Source organism: Leucopleurus acutus (genome assembly GCF_964270905.1).
Source record: "Leucopleurus acutus genome assembly, chromosome: 2".
NCBI lineage: Eukaryota > Metazoa > Chordata > Mammalia > Artiodactyla > Delphinidae > Leucopleurus > Leucopleurus acutus.
The window spans coordinates 40,891,837-40,910,385 of NC_139143.1; the positions used below are offsets into that span (position 1 = coordinate 40,891,837).

An 18,549-nucleotide genomic window follows, 5' to 3' on the forward strand; every position below is an offset into this window, starting at 1 on the left:
AAGTCTCTGGAAGAGACTTAAGGGAAGACTCCAACAGGGTCTTTAAATTCAAAAGATGGTGTGGAAAATGTTTCTTACCTGTCCCAAGGTAGGAACAAAAGGAAATGGACTTGCTTTGCTACTGGGAGATTTGGGTCACTCATAGGAAGAACTTAGATGCAGCTGAGGATAACTGGGTGTGGGAGGTGGAGATGTGGGAAATAAACCACAGAGAGCAACATCTGTCTAATAATGATGGTAATAATAGCTGTCACTTACTATGCATTCAGGTCTGCCTTGTGCTGAGCTGCTGAACTGTATTAAATTCTCTGAGTGTTGTACAAGGATTTATTGAGCACCTGTATATTCCAGGCACTGTGCTAGACTCTGGGGCTACAATGAAGAGCAAAGACAAGGACCTTTCCACAGTGTGAGGTTGGATGGGTTCTCAGGCTACAGGGCGAGTCAGAAATAAAACATGTGAAGGTATCATTACCAACTGTGAAAAGTATTTTGAAGGCCAAGTTTCAGGATGCCAAGAGAATGTGAAACAGTCACATCTCATAGGGTCTGGAGTGTTAAATGGAAGGCTCATCCCTTCATACAGGTTTTTTTTTTTCCTCTGGTACGTGGGCCTCTCACTGTTGTGGCCTCTCCCGTTGCGGAGCACAGGCTCCGGACATGCAGGCTCAGCGGCCATGGCTCACGGGCCCAGCCGCTCCACTGCATGTGGGATCTTCCCGGACCAGGGCACGAACCCGCGTCCCCTGCATCGGCAGGTGGACTCTCAACGACTGCGCCACCAGGGAAGCCCCGTACAGGGGGTTTTTATTCCCATTTCACTGAGGAGGAAACTGGGGTTTAGAGAGGTTATGTCACGTGGCCACCGTTGCACAGCAATTAATTAATCAGAGTTGGGATTCAAATGGACTCAGGTCTGTCTGACCCCAGAGACTTTCCTCTCAACCACCTGGCTCTAGGAGCATCCTGGGCTATATGACAACTTAATGGGTGCTCACCCTGTATTATTAAATTTTCATGGACACCTGTGACATGGATTATTACACCCATTAAATGGATTAGGAGATGGAGGCTCAGAGTTAAGTTCCCAAGGTCACACAGGTCAGCTGGTGGCAAAGCATGGATTTGAATCCAGACCCAAAAGCCTGCACTCTGCATCAAGCCTGGGCTGTTGCTTCTCCATAAACCAGTGGGTCCAGAGAGGGGACCAACGGAGAGCCAGTGCCAGTGCCTGAAGTAGAGCCAGGCGCCTATGGGAATGAAGGGCCCTTGTCTGGGCTGCTAGCAGGGTCTGGCAGGGTTATCTGGTGGGTACCACGCCCTGGTGAACAGACTGACACCTCCACGCTACCTTGGCTGGTCACCAGGAGCCGTTTTCTTTGTTACCAGGTGCTGTGCCAGAAGCCAGGGTGAGCTGTTGGGAGCTCCAGGAGGTAGGCTTCCCAAATAAAGATAATCCCAGTACCCAGGTGGAAGTACTCTTGGGGGTTAAGTGTGGGTAGAAAAGGCCATCAAGCTCAAAGGGAGGAGATGTCTTAGTGCAGCACTGCTCCAACAGAAATATAATGTGAGCCACATATAATTTTTTTAAAGACTTTCTTTTAATGTGGACCAGTTTTAAAGCCTTTATTGAATTTGTTGCAATATTGCTTCCATTTTATGTTTTGGTTTTTTTGGCCACAAGGCATGTGGGATCTTAGCTCCCCAACCAGGGATTGAACCCACAACCCCTGCACTGGAAGGCAGTCTTTAACCACTGGACTGCCAGGAAGTCCTCACATATACACTTTTAATGTTTTCTCGTAGCTACAATAAGAAGTGCAAAAAGAGGGCTTCCCTGGTGGCGCAGTGGTTGAGAGTCCGCCTGCCGATGCAGGGGACACAGGTTCGTGCCCCGGTCCGGGAAGATCCCACATGTCGCGGAGCGGCTGGGCCCGTGAGCCATGACCGCTGAGCCTGCGCGTCCAGAGCCTGTGCTCCACAATGGGAGAGGCCACAACAGTGAGAGGCCCGCGTTCCACACACACAAAAAATAAATAAAAAAGAAGTGCAAAAAGAAACAGGTGAAACGAATTTTAACAATGTATTCTATTTAACCCAACAGTATCCAAAGTGTAATTTCAACGTGTAATCAACAACCAGTTATTAATGAGCTGTTTTACATTCTGTTTTTGTACTAACCCTTCCAAAGTAGGGATGTAGTTTGTACTTAGCACGTTTGCATTGGGACCGGCCGTGGTACAGGTGCTCAGCAGCCGCGTGGCAAGTGGCCACGGTCCTGAGCATTGCGGTCCTGGAGTTCATTAGGGCAGATCATCGTCTCCTCTGCCTCCGCCTTCAGCTGGGGGGATGCACAGCGGGTCCGCAGCTCTGGGTGGGCGGCTGGCGCTGGGGGCCCAGCCCGGTGTCCGACGCTCCCTTAACTGTGCGCCCTGCGGCTGCCTCCGGGGTCTCTGGGCTGCAGTGGGAAGAAAGGCTTTGAGGTAGGCGCTGGAAGGCCATGAAGTTGGGACCGCCGGGAGGAGAAAGCCCTCAGGACCCCAGTCCCGAGCGAGGAGGCCACCCGGCGGCTTGGCGGGCGCGGTGGGTGTGGGCCCGCGGCGCGGAGGCGGCCGGGGATCAGAAGCCCACAGGCCCGCATTGTTCGCCTGTCACACTTCCTTTGGCTTTATTGCCTTTGTCCAACACCCTATTGTCTGGTTTCCTTTTGTCCCCATTTCAGCGCTGCTGTCTTTTATTTTCCAGCCAGCCTGGTTGTTTTCATTTCTTTTGTCTGAAGTTCCTGAGAGGAAGGTTTTATTTTCAGCGGTTTGATTAATTCACAGCTTGAGCCCCGGGTTTGTTTGTTATGTAATTGCTGCCCTCAGCTTCAGGATAATACCACTCCCCGACTTCCCCTCCCCCACGCCCAGCCCCCCTGCTCGGGGCCTGGCTCTGCGCCCCTCCCTGTGCCCGGATGGGCCGAGCGCCTGCTTCCTGGCCGCTCTCCGGGTCCCTGGGTGGTGGGAGGGGACCCAGAGCTGCACCCTAAAGCCTCAGGGTGAGCTGGGCTGGGGTGTCTTCTCCTGGGCTGACGTATGTCTCCTCTGCTCATCCTGCAGCGCCCTGTCCTGAGTCCCACGCCAGCCCCCAGGGCACCCTGCCCTTTGAAAGTGGAGGGAGAGTTTAGTCTCGTCTGATCTGTAGGATGGCATCAAATCAAACACATTAAGTTATTCATGTAAAATACTGTACATGTATTGTACACAGTGTATACATCTATCGTACATGGCACGTTGCATCATTCGTTATACATTACAAGAAACATTTTATTATACAGTTGATGTAATATACAAATGTTATACTGCACCTGCAGTTTAATTTAAGGGATGTTTTACTATATATAATTTTTGCCTTACACTCCCCTCCTAAAAATTTAATGCCCATGTAAGCAAAGTTTAAAAAAAATTTTATTTAACAGTGCTTTTCAAACTAGTATGTTTCAGAATCACCTGGAGGGCTTGTGAAAACAGATCCATGCCCTCCTCACTCACAGAATTTCTGATCTGTGGGTGACCCATGACTTTGTCTTTCAAACGAGCCTCCCACACCCACCCCCCCAGCTATGTTGAGGCTCTTGTCCTTGTGCTGCATTCCACCCAGCAGTGCTTTAACAAAGGCTACTTCGGTGTTTACTAGTACGAAGCATTATTCTAAACACCTTGTAAATACCAATTCATAGCCCTCACACCACCCATTTTACAGATGAGGAAACAGGTGTGGAAAGGTCAAGTAACTTGTCCAAGGTCACTCAGCAGCTAGTGAAGTAGCTGAGGCAAGACCTATGCCTACTTGGAACCTGCTGTGTGTCCCCACCTGTCTTTTCTCGGTCACTTTGGAGGGTGAGCAAGTGAGCTCTGGGCAACTGCTACTCTGGCCTTGAGCTTGACATAACCACTGAAAACTACTCCCAGGATCCTGCTCATCTGCGTAGTGATCCCACGAAGTGGGATGTCAGCAACAGGAGGCGGGGGATGCAGTCTCTGCGTATATTACACCAGGGACTGCAGAGGCCCACAGGGGCCAGACTCTAATTGAGAGACTCTAATATAAGAAAATATTTTTCTGAAAGCTACTCATCTCTCAGCTTACTTCATTCCTCACTTTTGGTAGATAGATACACGGATATAAGAAATTGTTCCAAATAGTTCACTTTTATCTTGCCTCTACTCTAAGGAAAACAAAGAGTAAGTGTATAGGGTAGTTGATACTTGGTTTCCCTTTTGGGGAGTAGGAGGGAGTGGTGGAGAGTAGGGCGAACTGGTCTGTTCATAGAGAGTAACTGCTGCTCAATTCCAGCCAATTGTTGCCACAGACCAACTTCAAGAGAAGTTCAAATCCAGAGTTTTATGGGATATCTCTTGATTTTTAAATTTTGGTAACTAATTACAAGTACGTACATACACAAACACACACAGACACGTACTGTGTATATGATCTTGGCTTTATTGGGCTCAGAAGGAGCCAGTTGACAATCTCTAGGCTTCTCAGGGAGACCCATCAGCCCACTAGTTCCAACACTGCAACAGGCAGGGCATGCCAAATGTTGGCCCAGTCTTCTCTAGACCTTTCTGTTAAAAAAAAAAAAAAAAGGTGGGTGGCGGGGGGTGGGGGGGGACGGGACAAGAATCTTTTCCGGTTTGTCACAGTGAGTTCCAAATGGAAGCTTGCCTTTTGCATGAGTGTACCTGTTTGGGGCTGGGGGAACAGTCACTGCCTCGGGGTTCAGGACTCGCCTCCCTCCCTCTGCCCCTCCTCCCTCAGGATGTCCATGAGAAGCCCCGGCTCTGCCCAGCTGGCCCTGGATGACGTTGGCACCATGGTGAACTGTACTGTCAAGTCAGAGGGGAAGAAGGAGCCCTGCCACGAGGCCCCCCAGGGCTTGGCCACCGCAGCTGAACCCCAGCCTGGAGATCCAGCCCGGGCCCCCCAGGATGGCGCTGACCCTCCAGCTCCAGCCCAGGTGCCCAGCACTCTCCTAGGGGCTCCTGGGTCAGTGTCCCCACCTCGCCTCTGTAGCTCCTATGCCTGTGCCCTTCCCCCTAGTGGGTGGAGCAGGCACCCACTAGCCTAGCTGGGCAGAAGGGCGGGCAGAAGCATTCTCCTCTGGGGCAAGACTTAGGTGGTTGGGTGGGTCAGGCTACCTGTCAGAGCGGGACATGAACTCACTTCTGTCCTCACTCACCTGATATGAACTGTTCACCTATGTGTGACCAGTCCTTACCCTTGAAGACTAGTTGAGAAATAGGACACACATGCTCACAGGCTGGCTTAAAGATAATCTACTAGCTTTTTCATATGATTCGAGAAAAGCAGCCTTATTAACCGAACCAGAGTTAAATTGCTATTAAAGACAATACAGTTCCTCATCCTCAAAATGAAGGAGCTGAACTACATGAGTGGTGAAGATTCTTGCAGCTCTTAAAAATTCCATGATTCCATGCAAGAGATGTAGAAAGGGAATACCAAATCAAAAGCCAAATGAGTGAAAATGAGGAGAGTTTTAGGGCTCTGAGGAGGGATCCAGCCAGGAGGAGTATGTGAAAGGGGGCTAAGGGGTAGGGGTGGTGATCGAGGAAGACTTCCTGGATAAGTAGGGCTTTAAGCTGGGTCTTAAAGAATGGAGAGGACTCAGATGAGAAGAGGAGAGAGGGGACAATGTCTTAAAGAGGGTGGGGTGGAGGCCTTGAGAGTAACCTGTGGGGCTGGAGTGGTAGGTGCGTACAAGGGAGTAATAATTAATAGCTGGCTTTTGGCCTCTTAAGTCCGCAGTGGCAAACCTCATTCACGTGCGTTATCTCCCTTGATCCCAGCAACAATCCTATGGCAGGGGACGTATTAGTATTTCATTTTCGGAAGACCGAGGTCAGGTTCAGAGAAGTTCAGGGACTCATGTGGGCTCAAGCACCTTGTGAATCACTGAGCCCAGGTCTCTTGTCTTTAAACCTTTTGTTCTTTTCACCAAATCTATCAAGCCAAGTCAGAGCAAAGGTTGGGAAGGTGGGAAGGGAGGGCCCTACTGGAGGGTGGGGCTGGGTAGATTCTGGAGTTCCCCTAGGATACACATCCCCGGGGCGCTCAGCCCCCCACACTGCAGTCTGCCCCCATTCCCTTGGGGGTGACAGTGATATTCAGTGTGTCTTACAGGACAGCAGCTCCCTGGAAAGCAATGGGTCCCCAGAACCCAAGAGACCAGGAGGCTCTGAGGCTGCTTCTGGAAGCCAGGAGAAGCTGGACTTCAACCGAAATTTACAAGAAGGTAAGACGTCATCTGCCCTAGTTAGGGACGGGGGCCTGGGTGGGGAGGTGTTAGGACAGTTACTCCTTAGCCCTTTGGTATCTTCCAGTCGTGCCGGCCATCGAGAAGCTGCTGTCCAGTGACTGGAAGGAGAGGTTTCTGGGAAGGAGCTGTGTGGAAACCAAAGATGTCAAAGGTGAAGGCCCATATGGGTGGGCAGGGGACAGATGTCTGAACCCCTTTCCCTTCTCCAGGCCTCGCCCTGCAGTCTAGGCCTGTAGGGCAATTTCTGGGGCTCTTGGTGCCTTCACGCCTGGCCTGTGCCATTCTGGCTCCTGCCTGGTCCTAGGGGTCTGCACCATCCCTCACCCGGGGGGGGTCCAAGCACTAGGCTTATTCCCATGCAGCAGAGGCCTGGTGGGAATCAAATCCCCTGGGACCCTTGAGACCTTGGGGATGTCTTAGCCACTTCTCAGATCTCACTATAAAATGAGCCGAACGTTCCCTTTCACTGCTGGAAATTAATTCTAGGCCACCAGGACCTCACTAAGTGAATTAAAGTGTTGCCTAGGTTCATCAGGGTGATAAGTTTCCCAGTGTGGTTAATCACACTCCCAGAGGAATCTTTAAAACAATGCAGATCCCCAGGTTCCACCCCCGCCTACTGAATGAGAACCCCAGAGGATGGGGGCCTGGGCATCTGTATTTTTCAAAGGCTCCCCGAGTAATTCTGATGCACATGGTCTGCATCCTGGCACTTAGGAGTAACTGCTGCATCTGACATGAACTGGATTAGAGACAAGGAAGCACTGACATTGCTAGTTGAGGACCGTGTGCCAGATCCGGGACTAAGCTTTACATTCAATACCCTTAACCCTCCCAGCAACCCTGTGAAGTGTCGATCGTTGTGCTCATTTATATATTCAAAAAACGAAAGTGCAGAGAAGTTGGTAGCTTGTCCAGCAGCTCCCAGGAGGGATGAGTTAAAAGGGGAATTTGAACCCAGATCTGTCTTGCTCCAAAGCCTAAGCGTGTCACTCTGGGCCCTCCAGTGGGTTAGTTATCCACCCTGACCCAGTGGCACTGGGCACTTGAGGACATCCCAGAGGTGGGCCAGGGCTGAGATGCCCCACCGTCAGCATTTCCAGGGCCTGGAATCGGTGAGTGATGGTGGGGACCTTCTAGAGCAGCTAGTTGTCAGGTGACAAGATGAGGAGGCCCCTCCAGGGCAAGGACTGTATCTCAGTCATCTCTGTGGTCCAGCCACTGACGGGGGCCTGGGGCAGAGCGATTGCTCAGTGTCGTACGGATGGACTGGTAACAGATGAACAAACAAAAGTTCTCAATGGTGGTTGCTTCACTGTGGATCAGGGACCCAGGAGAGCCTGGCAGAGAAGGAGCTCCAGCTGCTGGTCATGATCCATCAGCTGTCCACCCTGCGGGACCAGCTCCTGACGGCCCACTCCGAGCAGAAGAACATGGCCGCTATGCTCTTTGAGAAGCAGCAGCAGCAGATGGAGCTGGCCCGGCAGCAGCAGGAGCAGGTAGGCCCTGCTTGGTGTCTGGCTTTCTTTCCAGGGATGGGGGTCTGGTCCAGGGCCTAGAGCGGAGCATGGTGGGGGCAGGCGGGGAGGGGGCTGTGGACAGGGGCTGGGCATTCCCACCTCTGGCAGTTCATCAGCCCTTGTGAGGGGACAGGGCGTGGAGCGGCGCTGCGGGGCTCTGGGTAAAAGCAGCTGGCGGCTTCCTGCATAGCCTCCATCTTTGGTCTCTGAGGAAGGGGTGAGCTCTCCACAAAAGGAGAATAAATCCTGAGGGTTGGCTGTTCGGCTTCTTGCCCTGTCCAGCTGTCCTCCATGTCCTTGCGCTAGGCACGGGAGGCAGGGTGTGGATGGGGCCGCAAAGGCTTGTGGGAGGTGGGATCCTGGGGCCTAAGGTGCGTGTTCCCATCACCTACTCTTTCCTTCTGCCAGATCGCCAAGCAGCAGCAACAGCTGATTCAGCAGCAGCATAAGATCAACCTCCTTCAGCAGCAGATCCAGGTAAAAAGAGGGGAGGGCTGGGTGCTGGGATCCAGGTAAAGATGGGGGAGGGCTGGGTGCTGGGATCCAGGTAAAGCCGGGGGGAGGGCTGGGCTCTGGGGGAGCAGGGGCTTGAGGGGTTGACACCAGTGTGGAGAGGTACTGGAGACAGGGAAAGGCAGGGAGTGTGGACTAAGCAGAACCACTCAGGCATGACCCTAAGGAGGGCGGCTCCTCCTCTGTTTTTGTCCCCTATTTCAAGGGCAGGGCCCAGAGTATCTTCCTCCCAGCTGGGACCTGAGGGCAGGAAGACAGAGGCCCACAAAGGGGACATAGGGTCAGATGGATCCTTTTGAAAACTGTCCCTGCCCCAGGCCTGTGTCTCTCATCCCCAGGTCCACCCTCTGTGTCCAGGGATGACCACAGCTGGGTAGCTGGTTGGGCCCTCCAGGGACTCACACAGGGTTTCTTTGCCCTCAGCAGATCAACATGCCTTACGTCATGATTCCAGCCTTCCCCCCAAGCCACCAACCTCTGCCTGTCACCCCTGACTCCCAGCTGGCTTTGCCCATTCAGCCCATTCCCTGCAAGCCAGGTGAGTGTGGGAGGGGAGGGTTGACCTGAGGTCAGGGAAGGAGCCCAGGAACCACTCTCATCCATTAATGTGCAGTGTGGCCTTTCTGGGCCTCACTTTGGGATCTGTCTAGTCAAAGAATAATCCCTTCTTTCTGAATTTTACTGGGAGAATGAAAAGAAATAGCACACTGAAAACCGTAAAGTGCTTTCCAGACATAAGAGGATGTTGCCTATCTAGGTCTAGCCCCCCAGTTCTGTGGGACATTTCCTGTACCAGAATATTAATGTTTTGAATGTTGACTGAGATTTATCCATCTCCCAAATTCGTGCTGTTGCTCTGCCCTGACAGTGGCACTGCTGCCTTCTGCCCTGTCACTGAGGCTCAGTGACCACAGATAGAGCAGCAACAAGCGTCAGGTACTGACTGGTTGTTGGGCAGCCACGAGGGTGATAAAATGTGGACTTTGAGCTCAAGGAATTTACGGTCTGGGGAGGGAGACAGAAGGATACCAGCAGCCGGGGAATCTGGGAAGGCTTCTTAAGGAGGTGGTGCTCGCTTGGGTGCTGGGGGAGTAGACTTGTGAGGGTGAAGCTGGGAGCTGAGGGTGGAGGGAAGGGGCCTGGATCCTGAGGCAGAAAGCCCAAGGGGGTGTTGGAGTTGAGGGGAGCACATGGCAGCTAGTGGGATATGCCTGGGGAGGGCAGTCGGGGCTGAGCATGGACTTTGGGATTTATTTTGTAGAATGTGGGATGCACGGGAACATTTCAGCAGAGGATGTGTTGTCACACTGGCTGTGGGTGGTGGGGAACAGAGGGGTACCAACTGGAGGTAAGACGGGGTAGGGGCTGCTAGGGGATTCTAGAGATGGGGGATGACAGTCTGGACTAGGGCAGTGACCGTGGGATGGAGGCAGAGATGGAATTATTAGCCTACGATCATTGATTCCTTATGAGAGGTCCTGGGGACAGGGCAGAGATGCTGCCCATCATTGATCCAGAAGGGGAAAGGGTTTTAAGTCAACTCCCTTTGGTCAATGCTTCCTGTTCCATGTGAGAGAGAAGGCAAGCGAAATCTAGCTGGGTGAATTCCTACGGGTCCACCAGCAAGGGCTTTGGGCCGTGGGCACAGTTCATGGACCAGCACCACTGACTCCTGGGTGGGGGAAGGGAAAACACAAAGGACTGAGAAAGTCAGGCCCTACTTTGAAGGCAGTTTCTAATTTGGGGTGGAGGAGTGGGGAATGGGAATGGGGAGGGGTGAAGGGGGAGGACAGGTTGCACAAAACCATTGCACCTACAGGTGTCCATAGAGCCGAGCTGCAGGGGTGAGGAGGGCAGCGGCCTAGTTGTGGGGAGGGGGCCACACCCTTGCTGGACAAGGGGGGCAGGGGGCAGGAAATAAGTTGTGGAAGACCTGGACTGGCTAGGCTGCCCCCTGCTTTGTTTGCTCCTGAATCCTAGTAAGCAGGAATCCTGTGGCTGTCAGATGCGCCGCCACCTCCTCCCCCGCTACCCCCCCCCCCCCCCCCCCCCCCCCCCCCGGCGGCTGAGTATGAGTAACACCTCTCCCAGGTCACAAGCCTTAGGTGGTGCCCGGGTGCCTATAGCACAGGGTCCAAACTCCCGGGCTCAGCCTTCACAGGCCCCGAGCCCTGCTTGCCCATCGAGTGCCAGCCTCATTTCCCACCTCCCGCTTTCCCACCTGCCCGCCTGCCACGGCCGCTCACGCCTCCCCTCCCCCCAGGAAGCCTGCTCCAGTCACCCCAGCTGAACAGAGTTCTCTGGCATGCCACCCATGCAGCCCGTATCACCGCCAGCCATGTGGTCAGTGGTTTGTCTACATGGCTTATCTCTCCACCTCAATTGTCAAGTCAGGGATGCTGGTCCTCCTTGAGGGAGAATGAAGCCAGCTAGGTAGCAGAGAGAGAGTGCATGTAGGGGGGAAAGGTCTAGAGGATGTGGCTGGGTTCAGAGTTCAGATCTCAGATCTCAGTGCTCCCATTCAGTAACTCTATGGGCACCCATGTAACTTCTCCCAGTCTTCATTATCCATACAATGGGATGATGCATTGAGCACCTATTATATGCTACATACTAGGGATTACGTTGAGATGATGCGCATGAGGCCAGCTGCTTTTGTACCCTGCACGTAGTAGGTACAAAACACAAGGACCCGTAGAAAGAGTGGATGGTGTACCTGATCTCGTTTCACCATCGGGTGGGAACTCCGCGGTCAGTGGGTTGGGAAGGGCAGGAACAGGGTGAAGATGCTGATCGGTGTGCCGGGCAGTGGGGGACGAGGGCACAGGAGGTCCTCAGCAGTGCTTTGGGGCTGGGAGGGCAGTGGTTGGAAGCCAGCTGGGCCAGCTCCGAGCCTCTGCCCACTCTGTGCTGCCGGGACCTCGTCAAGCAGGGCGTCTGCTGTTCTGTGCTCATCCAGGACTTTTCTCCTTGCCGCCTTTTCCGTAGTGGAGTATCCGCTGCAGCTGCTGCACAGCCCCGCTGCCCCAGTGGTGAAGAGGCCTGGGGCCTTGTCTGCCCACCACGCCCTACAGGTACTGCCCCCGCCCACTGGCTGGGGGCTCCCGCCCTCACCTGTGGTGGCTGGCTGCCCGCCTAGGGGACCATGGGGTCCTTTGTTCTTGTTCTCCTGCTTCTTCTGTCTTCCTTTCCTGTCTGCTTGTCTCCTCTGTCACCCTGTGTCCCCGCAGTCCCTCCGTGGAGGTGTCCTTTGGTGTCTCTAACCCTCTGGGTCTCCCTCAGGAGCCCTCCCAACCCCTAAACCTCACGGCCAAGCCCAAGGCCCCCGAGCTGCCTAATGCCTCCAGCTCCCCGAGCCTGAAGATGAGCAACTGTGGACCCCGTCCTCCCAGCCGTGGGGCCCCCACACGGGACCTGCAGGCCAGCCCCCCCAGCCTGCCTTTGGGTAAGCCGCCCCTACACCTTTCCCTTCAGCCCTCTTCTAGGAGAGAGCTAAGAGGGCAGGATATGACCCTGAGCGTGTCCCTTCCGCTCTGTGGGTTACAGTTTTTATAAAACAAGGGGTTAGACTTGCTCTCTTTGGCCCCTTTTAGTTCCAGCACTCAGTGTCCCGGAAGAAGATCCCCTTCCTGCTCTCCCCACTGTATCTGATTGGGCACCTGAATCAGGGATTCAGGCCATTCTCATTTCCAGTCTCCTGTCACCAGGACTCCAGTGTAAATGGCGCCCCCTTGGGGATGTGCAGTGCAACAGAGGGGAAGAGGGAGCACCACCCCAGGGTGGCAAGACGTGAACTGGGTGTACCTCCCTCAATAGCCCCTCCTTTCCCTTCCTTTCCTTCCCCTGTCCCATAGGCTTCCTTGGTGAAGGGGATGCTGTCACCAAAGCCATCCAGGATGCCAGACAGCTGCTGCACGGTCACAGTGGAGCCTTAGAAAGTCCCCCCAACACCTCCTTCCGTAAGGTATGGGCTTCCACTACCCTGCACCTGGGTGGGCAGGGGTGGAAGACACAGTGTCTGAGGCTACCAAAGGGAAGAGCGGGGGAAGGGAGCGGGGTGCTGCAGAGGGGGCTGATGTACAAGTTGCCCTGTCTACCTAGGACCTCATTAGCCTGGACACATCCCCAGCCAAGGAGCGGCTGGAGGAGAGCTGTGTGCACCCACTGGAAGAAGCCATGCTGGGCTGTGACGTGGACGGTGAGGGCTCTGGGTGCTGGGCTGGTGGGCAGGAGGGCCCACCTCTGCTTCCCACCAGGGCCAGGGTGGGTCAGGCTGTGTCTGTCTCCAATCGCTTCTCTCCCTTAGTCTGTCTGTGGAGTCCCCTTACGTATCTGTCCCTTGTCTGTCTCTGGGCCCCTGCTGGTCTTACTCCTGGCCATCCCTGGCCCTGTGGGAGCCTCCCGGCGCCCTCTGGTGGTCAAGTAGGGGATGTTTTTTTCTGCCAGCCCTGGAGGACTCTTCCTTACCCCACACTGGCTGCCCTGCCTGGCTGACTCCTCCCCTGCTTCCCAGGCTCCCGCCACTTCCCTGAGTCCCGGAACAGCAGCCACATCAAGAGGCCCATGAATGCCTTCATGGTGTGGGCCAAGGATGAGAGGAGGAAGATCCTCCAGGCCTTCCCAGACATGCACAATTCCAGCATCAGCAAGATCCTTGGTAAGGGCCAGTGGGTGGGTCTCGGGGGGCTCTAGGGGCTCCAGGAGCCATAGTCAGCAGGATCTAGTTGCAGGAGTCAGCTGGGTCTAACTGGGGCTTTCTGGGTGATGGTCCACGCCGTGGTGAACTCCAGTGGAATCTGATGGCGCGTGGGAGGCAGGCAGGATGTGGGACAGCTGGGTCCTGGAGTCCGGTACCATTGTAGGGCTCTTCTGATAGCACCTGCACCGAAGAACTCAGGTGGAAGAGAGTGTGTGTGTACGTTCTTTAGCTCCCCGACCCCATCTCTCCCTAACTTGTTCCCCTGTTTGCCCAGACCCTTGGAGCTGGCTCTGGCAGGAGACAGGAGAGACTGGTATTCTTGGGCTCTCAGTAGAAAGGTCTTTGAAATTATATGTCCTCTTTGGAGGCCAAGGAGAAATGTGGGGCAGGGCCGCTGGAGCTAGAAGAGGGCAATTGTTCTCAAACCTCAGCTCCTCCAGTTCAGGTCTCTTGTCAACTGAGACACCAGGTATTTTGTCCTCAGCAGGGAGCCTCTGGGGATTGTTGGGGGCCTGGGTGGCTACTCTTTTGTTTATACAAAACATGCAGACCAGAGGCCTCCCAGAGTCGCTGTGGAGTTTGGTATGTGGGTGGGTACTGTGTCTTAAGGTAGCAGTTGGATATCCTTATACATGCCAACCTCATTCGTTCGCTCAGTATCTATGGAGCACCCACACTGGGCCAGGCCCTTGCTGTGTATAGGTGCTTGCGCATATATCTGGGGACCAAAACCTTCTCGGGGCCTCCAGGATCTGCAGGGGGCTGGGGGTGTCAGCAGAGCCCAGCTGACTGCCTGCCCCTGGGGGCTGGGCCAGGCTCCCGCTGGAAGTCCATGACCAACCAGGAGAAGCAGCCTTACTACGAGGAGCAGGCAAGGCTGAGCCGGCAGCACCTGGAGAAGTACCCTGACTACAAGTACAAGCCACGGCCCAAGCGCACCTGCATCGTGGAGGGCAAGCGGCTGCGGGTGGGCGAGTACAAGGCTCTGATGAGGACCCGGCGCCAGGATGCCCGCCAGAGCTACACGACCCCGTGAGCAGGCCTCCCCAGCGCCTGAGACTCTGTGTGTGTGTGTGTGTGTGTGTGTGTGTGTGTGTGTGTGTGCGCACACAGCTCTTGTGAGTTGCCGGGGTTAGCGTGTGGCCTTAGTGGGATTCCAGGGGAGCTGTGTGTGTGCACGCATGTGTGTGCATACGTTTGTGTGGGCATTATGTGTGTGTGACTGTAGTGGTGACTGTGACCATGGTGAGTCCCTGGTGGATCAGGATATAGATTTGTGACTGACAGGGGACTAGTGGGTATCTGGAGAAATGTATCCGTGGGTCCCCTTGACAAACTCAATAAAAATTCAGGGGTACTAAAAATCAAGGTACTAATAATCATACGGAGGATTCCGGAGTTGACCAAAACAAGCATCCTAGTGGGTTTCTTTAAATAGGAAGCTCCCTGGGGCATATGAAATATACAGTTTCCCAAAACTGGATTTACACACGATCCTCTGGGAATGTCTGGACCCGTGGCCCAGGGGCTGCACGTGTGTGTTTGGGTTTGTAGCTGACAGTGAATTTGACATCAGAAAGCAGCCAGGGAGCCGGGTGTATGTGTCTTGGAGCCAAAAGGGTGGGAGCTCGGAGGGCACGCCCTGCGGAGGACCGGAGGAGAGCAGGGTCGGGGTTGAAGTGTGGGTGCATCTATAACCATGCCTTTCTTCTGTCCCGCAGCCCGCAGGCCAGCCAGGTGCAGATGAGCCCCTCAGATGTCCTGTACCCTCGGGTGGCAGGCGTGCCCCTGGCACAGCCCCTGGTGGAGCACTATGTGCCCCGCAGCCTGGACCCAAACATGCCTGTCATCGTTAACACCTGCAGCCTCAGGGAGGAGGGCGAGGGCACAGAGGACAGGCACTCGGTGGCTGATGGCGAGATGTACCGGTACAGCGAGGATGAGGACTCAGAGGCCGAGGAGAAGAGCGACGGGGAGCTGGTGGTACTCACAGACTGATCCCGGCTACGTGGGCCTGGCCCTCCTCCATGGGGAAGACCGGGCCCCACGCCAGCAGGCACAGCAACCCCACCCGGACTGCGTTGGTACTTGGACTTGCGCATGCCTGGGAGATGGGCACAGCTGTGCATTTGTAGATACATTCATGATGGGAGATGCCCCCTCCCCACCACACCTGTGGGCACACCTGAGGATCTGATGGCCCGAGTGGGTCCTGCATGGCGGTGATGGGCTGGGCTGGCTGAGCTCCGTGGTGGCCCTTGGGGCTCGTGGCCAGGGGACACTGTATGACCCTCCCCTCCTGCAGGTCTGCCCACCCCAGGGGTATGGCAGCTACAGACCTGTTCTCCTGGGGCCACATGCTTTGTTTCCATTCTTGTCCTGGCTGGACCAGCCACCATGGGACCAACACGCACCGCCCCACCACAGTACCCCAGATCGCTCCTCTACCACGAGGATCGCTTTGTACTTTGTGCAAAGAGGTCTGGCTCTCCTCCATGTCTCTATCTTCTGCCAAGCCTTTCGTGCCTCTGGCTGGTGTGTGTGTGTGTGTATGTGTGTGTGTATGTGTACCCATGTGCGCAAGTGCACATGTTTTCATCTGTTCTTTCATTGCACAAGGTATTTATTGAGTGCCAGGCACTGTCGCTGACTTCCTATGGGTGTGTCTCTTGATGCCATTCTTGCTTCTCCGGGGGGCTCTTTCTGTGCTTCTCTTTGTCCCCAAATTGCTACCTCTTTGTCAGTCTGGGTGTCTCAGGTTCTGTGTGTCCTTGGTGCATTTCTCTGTCCTTGTTTCTCTGCAGGGCCTTTTTTTGTGTCTCTCCCTTTCTCCGTGTCTGCCCTTGCCCCTTTAACGCCTGCTGGGTGTCTGTAAGCCCCTGGTCTGCCCTGGGCTCCCCAGCCATCCTGACCTCCCCTGCCTGCCCCTTCACTCCCTCCCTGACTCTGCATGTCAGTTCCCATGGAGCCATTTTTAGCTCCCAGCAGCATGGGAATGTGCTCAGCTTCCAAGGGGCTCTGTCATGGTGCCCCAGCCCCTGGTCCCAACCTGAGTGCCAGGAATGGGGGCAGGAGGACTGATGGTGCCCCCTTCTGTAAGTGACAGAAGCCCTGGAGAGGGGGCTCTTGTGCAGCTGGTCTCCACTCCTCTGTCCTGAGCAGGGGATGGGAGCTCCCCACCCCCACCCTGTCCTTGGAAGGCTTCATCCTCTCCCACCCAGCTCTGCCCCTACACCTGCCCACTCCCCTCCCCTCCCCCACTCTACACCCCCCCCACTCTACACCCCCCTCCCCCACTCTACACCCCCCCCTCCCCTCCCCCACTCTGCACCCGTAACTTGCCTCAGCTCCTGATCCCTTTCACAAGGTCTTTCCCTAGGAAAATCAAATCCCGTTGGCACCTGACTCCAAAGATCCAGAACAGCCCTGGGGCAAGGTGGGAAGGGAACCCCAAATCCTACAGGGACAGATGTGGAGTCTGTGTCCGTTCCCCCATCTTCTCCCCTTCTACTTCGCTGAACCAACTTTTCTCCAGGCTGTTTCTTTTTTTTATGACTGTAAACATAGATAGTGCTTTATTTTGTTAATAATAAGATAATGATTAGTAACTTAACCAGCACATTTCTCCTATTTACACTTGGGGGAATTTTGTTTTCTGTTGACATAATAAAGACAGACCATTTCAGAATCTGGTCTTTGCTGGGACGGGATGGGGTGGTGAGGCTGGCCCAAGTCCAGAATTCCTAAATGTGCCATCAGCCCGGGCACCACTGCCCCCGGTGGCAGCTCCGTGGAACTTCAGGCATGGAGCCAGGGAGGAAACATCCTAGGCAAGGGAGCCCCAGGCCAGATGCCACCCCCAGAGCCCACACTCGAGTAAGACCCTGCCCCTGCTTCAAGGAGGTGAGCAGACCTCACCGCAAAGTGCCCACCCAGGTCCTAAGAAAGAAGGCAGTGGTTAAGAGCACTGTAATAAGAGTCAGGAAGCTCAGGTTCTCCCCAGAACTAGCCACATGGCCTTGTGTGTGTGTGTGTGTGTTGGGCGGGTGTGTGTGTGTCAAGTCTCCCCTTTCGGCCTCATTTTCCTCATCTGAAGACAAGGAGTTTGTGCCTTAGCCATGGCTCTTCTTTTGGAGAAGGAGCCCTTTGAAAATCTAATGAAAGCTGTGGACACTCATTCCAGAAAAGGGCTCACATGGACACCACGAGCCCATTTATAAGCCCCCCAGGATACTGATTAATGAAGCAGGGTCTCTATGTACTTCAGGGCTCTGTGACCTTACGCTTTGAAATGAGATCTCAAAGACCTACGTGTCACACTAAGAGAAATAACCATCCCATAGACCTAAAAGAGCTGGGTGACTGAAACTCAAAATGCAACAAGAGTTGATAAAAAGACCAACTCTTGTAGCTGAAAAATGAACCCCATTAATATGGAGTGGGGGCAACAAAGCTGAACAGTACCGTGTCAAAGAGTTGGGCTTGGGTTGGATTAACAGAAGCATGTGTTAACAAGCAAGGTGATGGGCCAGTGTACGCCACACAGTCCTGGTCTCAGGTGCATCATGCCAGCCCCAGGCCCCTGAAAAGAAAAGGCCATTCTCACACTGGAGGGGCCCAGAGGCAGGCATCCTGTACAGAGGACTGGAGGGAGCCTAGTGGATGGACACGTCCTTCAAGGAATGGTTGAGAGGGCCAGGGATGTTTAGTCCAGAAAAAAGGAGACTAGGGTAGGGCAGAAAGGACAAGATGGCTTTCTTCAAAGCTGTCAGCTGGGCAACACATAGATATTTGATGTAGCTCATGAGGGAGCACTAGGACTTGGCCTTTTGCTGGAAGTCGCGAGGGTCAACATTTTTGACAACATAAAAAACTTTTTGACAAAGATGGTCAAAAGTGGTAGTGAGCTTCCCAACACAGAGGCTCTTGAATGCTGGAAAATGGATTTCTAAATTGGAGAGGGTGGTGGTGAGAGAAGGTAGGTATGGTTGATTCCCGCGCCACAAACTTGGGAGTAAAGACACCCCAAGAATTAGGGTCCCGATCTTTTGATCTAGGGAGGATCCTGGCTGCTAGCCTTTGCTGGTTTCTCCCAGCCCAGCCTCCCAGAGCTTTGAGTTTCCTTTTCTTTGCCCTCCCCACCCCAGGTCACCGGCAGGGCAGTGGCAAGCAGCAGAGCCCAGCCTCTTGGGCCCCTTGCGGAAAAGATGAAGGTGCTCTTTGCGAAGAGGAGCTTGGCTGACTGTGGCGCCTGCCCCCTAGTGGTCACAGGGGAGAGTTGCTCATTTCAACTTCCCTGTCCATCTCTGCAACCCTCCAGTCCCCACCACCACCCCTCACTATGTTCCAAACCAAATCTGGGCAGTCTGGTCAGGACACTCCTGACCAGGCTCGCCCTCACCCCCTGCCAGTCCTGGGTTCCTCTCACTTCCCTATTCCCAGGTCCTCTGTGGCCTCAGGAGAGCCTGAGGCCACTACTGCCCACCTCCTACTCC

At 54.4% G+C, this 18,549-nt stretch overlaps 1 protein-coding gene across 2 annotated transcripts; it reads left to right on the forward strand.

The window, feature by feature from the left end:
* Positions 1-4,366: 4,366 nt before the first annotated feature.
* On the forward strand, positions 4,367-15,886 carry SOX13 (SRY-box transcription factor 13). 2 transcript variants are annotated; one of them, XM_082865727.1, is made up of 13 exons: positions 4,367-5,002; positions 6,187-6,298; positions 6,387-6,473; positions 7,649-7,821; positions 8,251-8,319; positions 8,779-8,893; positions 11,344-11,429; positions 11,638-11,800; positions 12,210-12,319; positions 12,457-12,553; positions 12,869-13,012; positions 13,870-14,086; positions 14,776-15,886. In XM_082865727.1, the coding sequence occupies exons 1-13, from the start codon at positions 4,583-4,585 to the stop codon at positions 15,050-15,052; spliced, it is 2,070 nt and encodes a 689-aa protein (XP_082721853.1). In that variant the 5' UTR covers positions 4,367-4,582; the 3' UTR covers positions 15,053-15,886. The 2 variants fall into 2 exon arrangements, with proteins under 2 accessions (XP_082721853.1, XP_082721854.1); XM_082865728.1 differs by having other exon boundaries at positions 8,782-8,893.
* Positions 15,887-18,549: the final 2,663 nt, after the last annotated feature.

Excerpts from the sequence above, each read along its gene's own strand:
- SOX13 (XM_082865727.1), top strand. The coding sequence starts at position 4,583 with ATGTTGGCCCAGTCTTCTCTAGACCTTTCTGTTAAAAAAAAAAAAAAA. Across the intron at positions 12,554-12,868 it reads GCTGGGCTGTGACGTGGACG|GCTCCCGCCACTTCCCTGAG; the intron begins GTGAGGGCTCTG and ends CCTGCTTCCCAG. Across the intron at positions 14,087-14,775 it reads CGCCAGAGCTACACGACCCC|CCCGCAGGCCAGCCAGGTGC; the intron begins GTGAGCAGGCCT and ends TCTGTCCCGCAG.